The 16,662-nt window shown below is 34.7% G+C and overlaps 1 protein-coding gene across 1 annotated transcript in view; it reads right to left on the reverse strand.

The window, feature by feature from the left end:
- The window catches only part of LOC113229438 (spondin-2), a 107,558-nt gene that overhangs the window by 9,716 nt on the left and 81,180 nt on the right, over positions 1–16,662 (reverse strand). Inside the window, exon 3 of the mRNA XM_026463022.1 lies at positions 3,274–3,473. Coding sequence (XP_026318807.1) covers positions 3,274–3,473 — 200 coding nt within the window. The remainder of the gene's footprint in view (positions 1–3,273; positions 3,474–16,662) is intronic.

Below are 16,662 nucleotides of genomic sequence, written 5' to 3' on the forward strand. Positions count from 1 at the left end.
GACGCAAGCACATAGAAAAATTCGCGAGGTCCGTTGGTTCGTTCCGTGCTTGGTTGGTATAGCGTCTGGCACGGTATGCAAGAAGACGTCGGTTCGAATCCGACCGGATCGAAGGAATTTTTCTGAGTATTTTTTCTGAGTGCTCGATCTTTGTATTAATAATTATAGTGGGGTATTTTCATCAAAAATCTAAGGGATAATATTATTTGATCCTCAAAAACACAATTAATCTATTGTAAATGTGCACTTTTTTAAATAAAAGAGATTTTTGTACGTTTGATATAATTATACATATTTTAACTGTCTCGTCTATGTTAGTTGATCTACGAATAAATTATAAATGAACTGCATTGAAGGTAACACTATAATTATGTTTAAGCATAGTAAAATTAATAATATAATAATAGTAAAAAAAAATTTGATCCTGTTTTTTCATATAGGTCAAATCTTGGTTGCGCCCTCCATTCAGTTGGATAGGTTAGGTTAGTGAGGACAACGGCACATCAGGCTACACATTTTTTTCGAAAATCGCCTCCAGTGCAACGGAACAAGATACGTCAATGTGTAGCTTGATGTGCTGGCGTGTGTACATGAAAAAGAAGCGCCAGCCGAGCGAGCGAAGCGAGCGTGTCGCGGCAGCGGCTGGCGAGTGCCAGAAGTGAATGTCTTGTGTTTCCGGATATGGTTTTAGGTTTTTTAATGCTCCTTTGTCTCGGTTTTGAGGCTCAACAAGAAAATATCAAAGTTAATTTATACAAATCAAACATTAGCTCTGAACAGAATAATATATACATTGATTTAATTTATTCTATGTCTCAGAGAAAAAGAATCAATCACTAAAAAAGATGACCGTTTACATTTATTGCCTGCTGCTTTAGCAAGTTTTAAATGATCATTTTAATAAATGCCAAAACCTATTATGAATATCATAAGTAGTAAAATCATCATGATATTCAATAAAATCAGTATTGCTATTAGCTAACTATTCACTGGGATGTTCATGTCTGTAATTCAGTCTCCTAGGAGAAAATTTTAATTGTACCGCTCAGGTAATTCAGTCGCGTAGCAAACACATTGTTACCAACTTAGATACAGATGGACGGACAATCCAGTAATTAATATGTCAGAGCCAGACAATTCGCCAAACTACATTCAAACTAGGCTAGCTTTATGAATGCAGCTCCACGTGATTTAATGTTTTACGTGTAGCAATTTTTAAATTTGATTTTAGTAGTTCAAATTTTTACCAGAACCCTTGCTCTTGAAAACTGGAACGCATCAATTAATGCTCACAGTAAGGTGGCAGTTCTTGCCTGGACGAACTCTTTCTCAAGGACCTCTACTACTCCTAATATTAATGATGTATAGTATGTTATTAAAATTATGCAGTACTATCATTGATTGCATTTCCGAAAATAGGAATAAACAACCACAATATACTAACTAAAACAAACAATGGACCTACACACAAGTGAAAACTAAATTAAAGTTGAGTTATCTAGTTATAGAACTTGGTTTGTTTGCCGCTATATTTCAGGAGATAATTGTTAAGGTCAATTTCCTGAAGGATTGTTTATAGACTTTACGAGGAAAACCCAATTTCATTTGGCACAATGAAGAAATTTCGTCACTTATGTCTATCGAGTCAAATAAGATTACTCTTTCTCGGACCCAAAATAGTTTTTCTGTTTAGTACCACTAGTAGAACAAAAGAATCCCCGTGTGAATCCGCGGAACGCAAGATAAATAGGAAATACGAAAACAGTAAACAACAGAAATTAAGCTTAACTGCCAATAAAACTGGAACAACGTTCGATTCGATAGAATTCCCCTTATAATACGAGTCGTTTCGAATTGAACTCCATTTTTTGTTTGCCCGTACACGACTGACGTATCGTAATTGTTGTTTGCTCTCCGGAGCATTAATTAGTGATGAAATACGATATTTTCGGCAATTGTTTGTGTTTGTGCACGGAGAGCTATGCTGGGCAATTTCGGTGCTATAAAACACTTATACATAGTTTTATACGACACGGGAGAATGAAAATCGATTCACAAATTTAATTGTAAAATTAACACAGATAACCCGCTGTATACGTGTATTATTACCCGGTTTCGTGAATCCGGGTGATATCGGAAAAGCGGTGGGTTTATTAGTTTTTGCTTGCTGCGTTAATAATGAGTTGCAAATTTATTATCGAACTAATAAGGTTAAACGCTTTGTCGTTTATTTTTATTACACTTTTTACTGTATGCTTTTAATTGGAAAACTGTTCAAAATTGGACTGTCTAAATCAACTATGTTACCTATTTATAAACTTGTAGGAATACGTATAATTTTGCTTTGTTTATTAATGTTATAATTCAAAAATACAAAACAATATTTATACACTAAAATCGTCCAATTGCTGTACAATTTGTTGGCGTCATGTGCACTTGTAATTATGTCTAATTAATGTATTTCATAATAACATATACTTGCGAAATTACAGCTCATGGGACTTGTCAACTTATGTCTCAGGGTGACAGGCTCAGTGGCAGTGCTCCTCAGATCTTTGCGATACAAAGCTCTAAGAGGCACTGCAACTATTAAGGACACTTGTGTAACTTACTACCAGGCACACGACTTGTTCGTCCCATCACTTGAGATTATAAAAAAAACTTGTACTTAATTGATCAAATAAAGAGTTACTTTAATAGCTACTCTGTTAACTTACGTCGTAGTGAATGTTTACATATTTTTTGTCATTTCTTAACCAACCTATGTTGTTAAAAATCTTTGTAACTAAACATCGTCTTCACCTTTTTCCATAGTACTTATTTCCTTTTTTATCTGCAGTAGTTTACCCTGTGTAGATTTATATTTGTATTGCTTGACCGATAAAGGACAGCGTTAAAAATGTTGACCTCAGAACATCTCAGGCTAAGAAAATATAAACAAATTGTGCATATCTTTAGTAAAAAGTATGTATTTTCTTCCATTGAAGAGTACAAAATTGTTAAAAAACTACATTATTTAGTACTAATTATAACCTGATTATAGTTTATGAGTGAGCTGGAATCTAAAGAAGGTCGAAACTTGTGCTGTAGCATTTTTTGTTTATAAAATTGTGTTTCACTTTTCAAATAATAGAAAAAAAAACGGCAAACAGTACTAACTAATTAAGGTATGCACACTAAAAGGAGACAATTTTCTATAGACATATGTATTGCCGAATTTCATTCAGAATGTAAATTTAAAGAAAATTTAGATGTGTAAATGAGAAAACTTACCCTAGAATGATTTCCATCGACAAAAAATTCGGCTTCGGTCCTCCCGGCGCCTTGTGTCACCGCCGGTGCTCCAAACACATCGAGTGTGCCTAGAGCCGAACCGAGCGCGTCCGAACGCCCAGATTCGGCGAACTGTCGAACGGGAGACGACACACGTTTGCCCAAGCGGAACAACACGTACGAACGGTCGTGCGACACACCTGGGAACAAATATTCTTTGTTACCTCAACTGCTAGAAATTATTTTAACAAAACTGTGGTAATGGAATTTTCTATTGAACAAAGGGAATTAGGGAATCCGGCCGGATCGAAGGAATTTTTTTCTGAGTGTTCGATCTTTCTATTAATAATAATAACAAACTAGTGGAGTAATTTCACATAAAAAATAATTGAATATTAATTCAATAAAAATGTAAATACAATGAATAGCGACATCTCTAGCCGGGGCTGGTGGCTGTAAAGGTATCTAACTGGGTGATGGCTATGAGAAATCTTACGCTACAACTAAAAAGTCGTTGAAAAAACCAAATAGGTACAAAGATATGACAACAAATACATAGAAAAATTCATGAGCTTCGCGTTCCGAGGCTTAGTTGGTATGGCGTCTGGCACGGTATGCAAGAAGACGTCGGTTCGAATCCGGCCGGATCGAAGGATTCTTTCCGAGTGTTCGATCTTTGTATTAATAATTATATTTAGGAAATACAACTATTTTTAACCGACTTCAGAAAAGGAGGAGGTTCTCAATTCGTCTGTATGTTCTTTTTTTTTGTATGTTGTATGTCACGCGATAACTCCAGTATTTGTGAACCGATTTTCATGATACTTTTTTTGTTGGAAAGGGGATACTTCCATAGTGGTCCCATTTCATTTTGAAGAAAATAATGCACCTCGAAGGGTGGCTGTTCACACATGAAGATTCATTTTCATAAATAGCGCCTAACATTAATTTAGGAGCAATTACTTTAATGGTTGATTTTGCTATTTCTCCAATTCAAGGCATTTTTCTCTGAATATACTTATATAATATTAAATATATTACAATATATTTGAGTAGTGTCGTAGTAAGAACCTATTTTTATTACCTCCGTGTCAAGTCCTGTATAGTGGCGAACTAGGGGATATTTCAATAAAACTTAGCAAATAGACGTAATTCCACGTACTTTTGAGGTCGGTTTTTTTAGTACTCTGTACTGAGATTATTTCGTACCCGTGTCCATGGGACGTGTAATGACGATTTAGACCAGGAAAAATAGTTACATTTCCGATGTGTAACAATGAAAATTATGTTTTACGACATTTTTATTCACTCATTACAGTGTTCGGTTTGAGCTTCAAAAGGTGAACAATACTGAGTTTCGGTTTTGAAGGGTACTGATGGTGGTGAAATTATTATTCCTTCACTCTCCAGTCAACACGTTTCTGGACTGCTCTCCCAGACTCCATCAGAAGGTCTCCTAGTTTATCCTATTTAAAAAAGAAAGTCCATGAGCATCTTTTAAATTGTTTGTCACAGCGGTAATCATCATCGTATATGTCCAGTTTGTTTGTTGTATATTTGATTATATATTTATTACATTTGTGTTATTATTAAATTATTAATTTATTATTTTGTTTAATTTCGTGAATTTCGATTTCCTCAAAGGTTGACTGGTAGAGAATGCTTTTAGCGTTAAGTCCGCCTTTTGTACCATTCTGTGAAGTTTAATAAATAAATTACAGTCATATGGGACTTCAACTTATGTCTCAGGATGACGGGCGCAGATCGATAACCTGAAAAATTAGCTTCAACATATATCGGCGTACGGGAAGGCCTCTGCCTTCTTACATTAAACCTTCGTACCTTCGTGCATTAAATTTATGAATTTTTATGCAATTTCAATTGAAATATGGTATTAATTACAATGCTCTGAGACCGACCTCGAAGCATTTCTTTTTGCATCTGCGACTTGGTCGTCCCATTATTTAGTGTCATAAATACAAATAAAAATAAATATTATAAATGTACAAGATAACTGCTTTTGAATTTTGAATCTTGAATGTCACGATTTTTTACTACCACGCTATTCAATGAATTTTTTGTGAAATTACTTCACTACTTTGTTATAATTATTAATACAAAGATCGAACATTAACAATAATTCGTTCGATCCGGCTGTCATCGAACCAGCGCCTTCAGGCAATCCCTGTCAGGCGCTCTCCGTACTGAGCTACGGAACCAACCAGCAGATCTTACGAATTTTTCTATTGTGCTTGTTGCAAATCTTTGTTTCTTTTATTTTTAACGACCTTTTTGTCGTAGCGTCAGACAAACAAAAACAGGTTACTCTACTACGACTAACAACAACCGAAATAATAGGGGTTAAAGTATGAAATTGCCGATTTGTACTGAAAATCTAAATTGTTTATTTTTTTTAAATTTTTAACAAACTTATTTAATCAAAATAGTTGCCATTATTATCTATACATTGCTGCCATCTAATGGGAAGGTTATTAATGCCTTTGCGATAGAACTCCGACGATCTAGACTGCACAAACTGTGTGAAAGCATTTTGTACTGCCTCCTGGGAAGAAAACTTCTTGTCACGTAGATAATTGTCCAAATCACGAAAAAAATGGTAGTCCGTTGGAGCAAGGTCTGGTGAATACGTAGGATGACGAATGGTTTCTAACTGCAGTTCCTGAAGGGTCAAAATGGTTTCTCGTGCTGTGTGAGGTCTCGCGTTGTCGTGGAGCAATAATGGTGAAGATCGATTCATGAGTCGGGGCTGTTTTACTGCTAGTTTTGTCAACATGGTTCGGAGTTCGGCACAATAGACATCTGCCGTTATTGCTTGACCAGATCGGAGAAAACTATAGTGAATAACACCATGCTGAGACCACCAAACAGTTACCATTACCTTTTTATTGGTAAGTTTTGCTTTAGGACACTGTTGTGGCATTTGACCTGGGGTCAGCCATTGCATTTTTCTTTTCCAGTTATCATAAAGAATCCACTTTTCATCACATGTTACAATTCGATCCAATATTCCTTCATTTCTGTACCGGTTCAACAAGGCAACACAAGTTTCAACACGCGTTTCTTTCTGCAGATCAGTCAAATCATGAGGCACCCATTTTTCGTATTTTTTTATTTTATTGATTTGACACAAGTGAGTCAATATTGTGGGTAAGGTAACGTTAAACCATGCCGCTAATTCCTGGGTAGTTTGACTAGGATCGGCTTCCACTATCTCTCTTAATTCATCGTTATTCACCTGTGTGGGCGGTCTTCCTCGTGGCTCGTTCTTTAAGTCGAAATTTCCATCACGAAAGCGTTTAAACCAAAATCGCACGGTGCGTTCATTAGTAGACCCCTCTCCAAACGCAGCATTGATATTGCGGGCTGTTTCTGCCGCGTTAGTTCCGCGACGGAACTCGTATTCAAAAATCACTCGAATTTTCGCAGTATCCATCTTTCTTGTCTAAATTGAATAACAAAAACAATTGAAAGTCGATATTCAAATGTTTCAAATTTAAAAAAAAAAAAAATCACAGAAACCATTTGAAAAAAGTTTCATTCGAAAACCTCAAACCATGAAGATTCTATGAAAATTCAAAGAACCTATTGCAATAAAACGGCAATTTCATACTTTAACCCCTAATATTATGTTAAGATTGAGGAATTTAATTTGAAGGTAAAATTTCCATTACACTTTCAGATACTATTAAATTTCAGCAAAACTGGATGTAAACACAAAAGCATTATTTTAATTAAATACGGTACTTCTATCATGAGTTAACAATGGCTACAGTTGTCGCTACAAAATGTACTATTTCTTGTGGCCGCAAACTGTTAAATATTTTTCATCACGTTCGTAAATGTTATGATTGAATGGTGGCTAACGTGACTATAATGCCCCAAATAAAAACCACGGGTCTTTTTTCTTTCCATTACAGCCATAGTCGGTAAGGAGTTTTTTTTTTAATTTGTAGCACGACATACTTCCTTATATAAGTTAGGTTCAAGTTCAAGCAAGTTACTTAAGTTCATTAAAACATTCACATAAAATGTTATCTAAACAGAAATTTAATTGCAATTCTGCCACGTACTACTTAAATACTTATTATTAAGTATTTCATAAAGTGATTTTAATTATTAATTATTTTTATATCGTCATGGCTGTATGCATGTTTGCTTTTTACAATAGTTTAGTTTAAGATGTATTATCTATGGAAGAATTTAAAAAAAAAACCCGCCATTTACCAAATCCATAATTGTTGTGTTGTTTTATTATTTATATATTTATTTCCTCGCAAAACACAGTGTACTATTACGCGGTCTCAACTGACAGCTAAGGGAGATTCGTCTTTCTTTTTTACATTACAATTTTATTATAACTAAATAAATATTTTTCTTCCCGCTTAATATAAAAATTTCATAGTTGTGTAATGCCGTAATAAAGAACTAAGTCTAATATTGTCATATTTTATTAAATTGCGGTTAAACCGTAGTCGATGCCAAATAAAAGTAGCTCAGAATGTTCCGATAATTCTCAGAATGACCTGTTTACCCAATAAAAGATTTTTATTACGACGAGTTACAATTCTTAGAAGAAAAAAAACGATTGACTCACTTTTCTGGAACAAAAAGCAACGATTAATTTATGACAAAAATACACTAACCTCTAACAAAAGAAACATTACTTTTACCATGGATCAATAACTCAAAAGGGCTGCTAATTGCGGTACAAGACAACATTTATCACGGCGAGTACCAAATACTTACTTTTGTAACTGATTTGTTTTACATTAACAAGGTGCAATTTATCCAAGCTACTTTAATTTCTAGTGATAACAAACAAATTAAGTAAATGGCGCTTATTGTACATATTTTTTATAGAAATCACAGGCTATTCTTTTGTTTGATTAAGATTAGCGCCATCTAGTCATGTTAGGAAGCATTAATTTATAAATTAGTTTCTAAGATACAACGCCATCTAAGCGTGTGCGTGCGTTTGTGTGTGTGTACCTATGATATTTTTAAATTTGGAAACCTGACCACTCCGCTGGTTGTTGCCAGAAATACTTGTAACGTACTACAAGCAAATAACAAAAAAAAAAAATGAAATACACAGACGAGAAATACATTAAAATTTCAAAATGTCTAACGTTGTTTACATAACTCATGACACATCGTGATTCATTCGTCGATATCACAGAGTGCACTGAACTCCCCGCATGCCAACTGGCAATGTTACAAAACCCTGATAAACACTGCTTACCGCTGAATTGTTTTATTTTGAAGTACTCTTGGAAGTTTTAGGGTTGTCACCTGCCATTTAATTCGTTTGCTAATTTATTTGTAGTGACTCAGTTTGTATATAGTTGACAGTAACCATATAATTGTAATTGCACCGCGTGCGGCCGAAATTTTGTCATATAAACATTAATTAGTAATGCGCCTGACAATAACACCAATTACCTGAATTCACCCAAATTCCTTGTACTACTCAGAATACTAGAATGAATTTGGAAAATTCTTTTCCTAAACTGGTTCTACCGGAAATCGTATCCGGTATTTCCTCATTACACCAATTCCGTAGGGAATTGTTTATAATGTAGTGCTTTTACAGCGTCTAGTCATTTATTAAATATTTAAGGTACTGGTTTTAATACTACAAAATTCCGTATTAGAGTAGTGTTTTGTTTGCGCGGTTGACCTTTTTACTTATATCCAGAGTGGGAAAAATCAATTAGACATGAGTACTTGAGCCGGAAATTGAAGCAGCTAAGAATGCCATTTAATTTTCTCTGCGTATCTTATTTTTTTATAAAATTAAAGCGACTCGTAGATTTTGTTTAACAAACAGATATATGTGATTGGGTGATTTTCGATAGATTAAAATAAAAATGAAACACACCAACCGGGTGACATCTTTCAAAATGCCGTATATTTTTTTTTTTAACCGCCTTTGTAAAAGGAAGAGTTTCTCAATTGACTGAATTGTGTGTGCATGTTACGCGATTAGTCCGGCGTTTGTGAACCGATTTTTATGTTGGAAAGCGAGTATCTCAATATTGGTCACGTTTAAATTTGAAGAAAACATTCCAGCTCTAGGAGTGGCAAACTAGGGAATGAATCCGGTTGACGCGTACTTTCCGGTAACAGATTTTAGTAAAACTTGGCAAATAGATGCAATCCCACGAACTTTTGAGCTCGATTTTTTTAATAAAAAGTAATATTATTGTTACAAAGTGTTGTCCCTTAAAGCCCTTTAGTACCAGTGTACACTAACCCAGACCAAGTGAACTATGTTTATAAGAATACTTTTTTATTTAAAAAACCGACACTAAACTTCGTGGAATTACATCTATTTGGCAAGTTTTATTGAAATCGCTTACCAGAAAGTGCGCGACACCAGATTAATTCCCAATTTTGCCACCCCTAGAGGTGGAATATTTCTTTCAAATTAAAATGTGACCAATACTGAGGTACCCTCTTTCCAACAAAAAGAATCATCAAAATCGGTTTTCGAATGCAGCGAGTTATCCGTAACATACATAAAAAAGAAAACAATTGGGTCGAGAATGTCATCCTTTTTTTTGAAGTCGCTTAAAAAGAAGATCTGCTTTTAACTATAAGCCTTGTGACGATTGTGGTAAAGCTGCCAAGTAGCTTACATGAACACAATGCATTCTCATTAATGTGAATATCATTTAAAAAGCAGTAAGCCTCTTGTGAAAGACTTCTTCAGGGAATTACTACAACTATACTTATTTCTGCCGTACCGCTCACGTGATGCGCTCTTCCTACCGCAAAATGGCGGCTATTTGGTTTCGCAAATTAGAAAAGGATTCAGTTTAAATACAAGTTTTTAAAAATAAAAATTATTATTCTGCATTGCTAAATAAATACCCTCCGTACTACCAACAAAAACATCTCAAATAAAATGCAGTAATACACCGCAAATCCTGCACTTAAAAAGCACTAATCAAATGTTTGGTGTACTTGGATAAATATGATAATATTCCGTTTGAGTGGTTCTAACGTTTACCATGAAATTACTCCTTAAAGTATAGTTTATAAACATTTATATTCAGGGTAAACTTAAAAAACGCTACTTACGGTATGTTTTCAATAAATAAACACCGAAATCACCAGCCCAAACAATAATACACATGATTGTCGTGACTTATTTTTGAAGTTGTTTATTTTTTTTAAATGACAGACCCAGGCATTAAAAACTTTAAGGTTTGCTAGAGTAGTTACCGAAATAGCAATTAATATTAGTTCTTTTACCTGTTATAACTTCGATATCCGATAAATCGGTATACAATCATAACCGGCACCTCTAGGTGTGGTATGCGTCTACGGCTGCATGTATCGCGTGAGCGCATAAGCAGTAATGTGAGCATTATTGTGTTCCGGTTTTAAAAGGGGTACTAGTGAATATCAAACACGTGGGACTTGTCAACTTGTATGTCTCAGGGTGACGGGCGTAATGCTAGTGCCTCTCAAATCGTTGTGATTTAAAGTTCGAGCTGCGTGTGGCACTGCAATTGTTATGGGTAGGTGTGTCGCTTACCACCAGGTGCACGATTTATTCGTTACTTGATATCATAATAAAAGCAATCAGTGATACGAATCTCAAAATTCTTATTGGACAGGTGTTTAACAAATTTAATGAACAGGTGCGATCTTTTTGTTTGAAAATAAAGAAACATTTTTAACAGCTGAAATGTTTTAAAATTAATCGCTGCTCGTTACTGCATTGTTTTGTGGCACAATTCAAGGTCTGCAGATTTAAATAACTTCTACAGGTGTATTTGACTAACAGAACATTTGTGACAGGTGTAGGTTTTGAGAATACTTATGGTATATTTCATACATTTGATAATAGTAACAAAATACATTTGTTTGAAATGGCTTGTAATGTGGGCGCTGGATGAGGGGACCCGGGTTCGAATCCCGATAGGATCAATAATTCCCGGTAATCCAATAGTTTAGCAGCAGTAGAGCTCCCTGTGAAAGAATTCAATGGGTCTGGAATTAAAGGCACATGGGACTTGTCAACTTATGTCACAGATCTTTGCGATTTAAAGCTCTGAGTGGTGCTGCAACTGTTGTGGACAGGTGTGTCGCTTACCACCAGGCGCACGACTTGTCTGTCCCTTCACTTGGTATCATAAAGAAAAACTATTTGAGAAAAGAACTTTTCTAAATTAGGTCTGGTTGTTATGTATGGTGCAAAGGAAATACTTGAAATTCTTTAGTTTGAGACTCGGTAATTGCTTGGCACATTATTGTTTAATGACAATAATGTGCACATTATTTACATTTTCTTCTTTGTAATTATTTCTTTATACTTTTAGACGTTTAAATAACAGTAGCTATAAGTGTGAGTACTATATCTAAAATGGAATGACTCTCTTCACGTTTCAAAGATTCCATTGTAGCTACGGGACAGATTGCTCACTGTGAATGAAGGTTCTCCTTAAAGAGGATCCGTACCTTTCAAAATAACGAATCAGAATGGACTATTGTTAAACTTTCATTGTAATAGGGACCTGTGCCCAAATTTAATAGAGACTTGTATTGTTATTTTTTTAAAGCGCCGCACTAGGGGAACCCTATATCGCAGTTGCCATGAACACATACACAGACAACCACAAATTACACCTAAACTCACAAGAGAAACTTGTATTTAAAAACAAAGATTTTTTTAATGCACACACTCATAGCTCTGCACTAGGGAAACCTGTATCGCGAGTGCCATGGACTGGACACGTACATAGATTTTGATTATTGGAAATGAGATATTTCGCTGTTGTTATATTAATATGTACTTTTAATTAAATGTAAAGTAAAATATTTTTCTATTAACATCGTCGATAGACTTAGTTGTCGGCGTCCACCTCACCATTTATAGTTCTCTGATATTTTAGGGTCGTTTTACATTCCATTGTATTAGTGAACTCCCTTTAAAAATTACTTAAAAGGTAATAGCAATAAATAATAAAATAAATATGATTATTTGTCACCACAAAATACAAAACATATAAATTAATAAATAACGCCCACGCCCTGCATTAGAAAGAGCCCGTATCGCCGGTGCCATGGACACATACATAGACAAACACATATTACACCCAAATTCTCGAGAAAAACAAATGTAGGCCATACAAATATGTATGCAAGCTCGGAAATAGAACTAGGGACCTCAGTTTAACTCGATCTCGATCTGAAGCCAACTCAGTTGGTAGAACATTTGCCTTAAATTGGCAAAGCAGACGTAGGTTCGAGTCCTATCAGAACGAAGTAATTTTATTTGTGTTTGATTTTTGTGTAAATAATTATCATAATAATGTTTAGAAGCTGAGCTCGTGAAAAAGTACGTCCAAGGAAGTACTGCCACCTTACCTATTTCTGCCGCTAACAGTAATGCGAGGATTACTGCGTTTCGGTTTTGAAGGGTAAGGGGGTGCTGGTGAAATTGAAAGCACATGGACTTGCCAACTTATGTCTGAGGGTGATTAAAGCTCTGAGCAGCACTGTAGCGGCTATCTATTATCCCGACATTTGACACGTGTATTATGACTTGTTAGTCCTGTCACTTTATATCTTAAGAAAAAAAAAGAATGAAACTATTTTTCCGGATTTAAATCGCGTATACTTGTTTTTTCAAACAAACCGACGTTTCGGGCCCTTTACAGGTCCCATGGTCACGGTTGACTGAGGTGGTACAGTCTTCAACCAGTTATGTCTAATATTAATGCAAACCACCCTATTTTTTCACTATAGTTACAATAGTTATTAATTAAATACCTTATTTTTAATTTTACAAAGAAAACATTCCAATTTACGCTACATTAAGTTTTACAAATTATTTTATTGAATGATTTTTTTTATTAAGTTTAATTTATTATTAATTATTAATAGAAATTAGAATAAATTAAAACATATTAATTAGTACTGCAGTCTTATGTCTGTTAACTGATTGAAGACTGTACCACCTCAGTCAACCGTGACCATGGGACCTGTAAAGGGCCCGAAACGTCGGTTTGTTTGAAAAAACAAATATACGCGATTTAAATCCGGAAAAATAGTTTCATTCCTATGTGTAACAATCGCGAAAACCTAAGAACTCGATAAAAAAAAAGAATTTTCACAAAAAATACATGAATATCATGATTGTACAAACATTATGGTGTTAAATAAAAAATAGCCATTTCCAAAGCGCTCTCAACTTCGAAATTTGGCAACCCTGATAATAGCAGGTGTAGCATGTTTATTAGCTCGTTCGGATCGCAACTTATCTCCAATATTAATGTGTCATGTTTAATTTTGGTACAATATGTTTATTGGGACTATATTTATGCTCTTTACAGAATAAAAAGTGGATATTAAAACCGCTATTTGGACGACAGCTTTATATCTCTTAAAGGGGGTAACGTTTTATTTAATTGTTTCAGAAATAAACGTTTGGTTCGAGAAAACAAATTGCTATTTTTATTTCGACCTGTGTCAAAACAAGTACTTACTAACCCAGTTTAGTCATTTTCAAAAAAAAGATAAGTTCTCAATTTTATTGTATTTTTTGCTTTGTATGTTACTTTTTGTAGCAATAAAACTCCTTTTGAAAGAGTTCGTCCAGGCAAGTACTGCCACCTTACTTATTTCTGTCGCTAAGTAGTAGTGTGAGCATTACTGCGTTCCGGTTTCGAAGGGTAAGGATACCGGTGAAATTACAGGCACATGTGACTTGTCAACTTACTCTTCAGATTTTTTTTTTATTTTAAGCTGTGAATGGTTACTGCGACTACACTTACTATATTATATTACATTATATATTATTTGTAGACTTTAATAATTTTATTTTAATTTGTAGTATATTTTATATATTTTTCATTATATTTATTTGGATATTTTACGTTTTGTACATTCATTGCATATTTATCTCATAATTGTTTCATTGAGTGTACACGCCATACAAACACTACCCATACATACACTATCCACACAAACACTCTCGCTTCACAAGTATAGACACGCACAATTATTCAGTTGTTTGGACAAGACTTTCCTTTTTAATTTTTCAAATTGAAAGATGTGGTCAACTTTCATTAGTTTTACTAAATTGGTATAATTCCTGAATTGTAACTCTTGTGAATGTAAACTGTTGTTGACCCGAATAAAAAAAAATCTATTATGGACAGGCGTGTCGCTTACCATCAGGCGCACGACATGTTCGTCCCGTTACTTAGTTGTTATAAAAAAAAATCGGACGCCTTTGGGCCGTATTTACCGTATTTATGGTATAATCGCATTCGAGCCCAACGTGTTCACGTGATTACTTTGACCAATGGAAAGCTTAATATCCTGTTAAAAAAAAAGCTTTCTGGATGTTGCTGAATAGTAAGATTAAAAAATAACCTGTTTTAGTTTATACTACTATTCATAAAAAGCAACAATACGTGACACTTGACTGGTGACAAACATGACAGAATTTCTATTTGAGCGAGAAATGGTAATCTTATTAAAAAAAAAAAAATTTCCGAAATGAGTTACTGTATAATTGATGGTGCAATATGCATTTAGCTATATATTTATTGGATAGATATTTAAACATTGTTTTATCAATGAAGGTAAAGGCATCGCACCCGTGGTGGCAACAAGGCCACATCTCCAAAATGAGAACTTTTTTGGTTAAAGGTTTAAAAATTTTGCTCATTCCCAGTTGTCACCACTGGCTTTGTTCCCATTGGCGACAAATGGAATGAATTTATGAACGAAATTAGTCAATAACTTTTTTTTAAATAGGCCTTATAATTTCACATACATAATTTGTTTTATTTATTTCATCAACTCCAACTTCAATTTTTGTATCTATGGCTCCGTCGTGTATTTCATATTATTTTTATGACTTTCATTACATAAAACTATTTGTGACATGTGGCCTTATTACAGGGTTACGATATGTCAAGTGTTTTATAAGACCTATTTCGATGTGAGCATTATTCTCCTTATTTGAAGTAAGTCGTAAATTTTGCGCAACCTCTGGATCGAGAAGTTGCACGTAAAATACCACTTACGGCCGAGTTTCTATTTACATACGTACACCTCAATATATCCTGCTAACGATAGCAATTAGGCACAGCCGTACCTTATACTAATGGGCTTGTTTTCCTTCGTGGCTTCGTAATACTTTTTTCGAGAAAAATACTATAACAGGAACATTAATTTAGCTCTGTTCCTTTGGACGTAATGACGTTTGTACCATTTTTGGGATAAGTACATTTTATAATATGGACAATATTATAGATCGAGTTCCAAATTAGAAAGTCCGAAGACGAACTAAGATGCAGAACATAGGAGATCGGATAACGAACTCAAACTGCCCAGCTCGCAGGACACATTGCGAGACGTAGTGAAGATAGTTGAAGTAAAGCAATAACCAAATGGTGGCCAAGAAATGCTTATAAATACATAGGACGTCCTGATAAATCTCTCAAATTTAAGTTGTGTATAGGTCAATATCGCACCTCTGGCGAAATAATGGCCTACATTTAAAAAAAATGTACAGACGACAACTTAAAACTTTGACGCCGGATTTACATTTGTCTGACATGTCGTGTCGTGACGCGTCAGAATTGTATAGGCTTCATACACACAACACAAGCTGTCACGTCAGATTGCGACACACTAATATAAATCTAACCATATTCAATGTATGAAACCGATACCGTTCCGACGCGTCACGACGCGACATGTCAGACAAAATATGTAAATTCGGCTTTGTTTTTTGTTTAATGCTACTGAGTACTTTTGAAGATCTATTAAATATTAAGCTGTAATAAACATTACGCCTTCTAAAGAAATATGACGGAATGCATAATTATCTGACGATATATTGATGTTCATAATAAATTGAGAGTTCCTGGGGTAAGTGAGATGATATGACTATTTGCTTACAACTTAAAATAAACGCTTGATTTATATGAAGAGCAATATGCCAAATTAGTCTAGTTTCCAGTATACTTTGAGAAGGCGCTCAGCCTGTGTAGAATCAAGTAATCGTACGTATATAACAATGTCAAGAAAAAAATACATAAAACTGTTTTACGATGTTTTGTTGTACCATTAGCAAGAGATGTATTGCGAATGTATTCATAAATGTGGGTAATAATTAAAGTCATAAGCACATACCGCCACAGGGCGTCGATCCGTTGACCTTTCAATTGAGTAGCAGTTGTGGTTTAATTGGGCTATTATCATTCCCGATTGTATCTTTTTTCGAGGACAGTCCCGTATATTTCTACACAAGCATTTATGGTGACCTTCTCTACCAAACTCTTACGTATATGACAAGGGACCACAACCTGTGCCAGTACAGTGGCCTTATAAGTT

The sequence above is a fragment of the Hyposmocoma kahamanoa genome, unplaced genomic scaffold (genome assembly GCF_003589595.1).
Source record: "Hyposmocoma kahamanoa isolate Upper Pololo Valley unplaced genomic scaffold, ASM358959v1 62, whole genome shotgun sequence".
NCBI lineage: Eukaryota > Metazoa > Arthropoda > Insecta > Lepidoptera > Cosmopterigidae > Hyposmocoma > Hyposmocoma kahamanoa.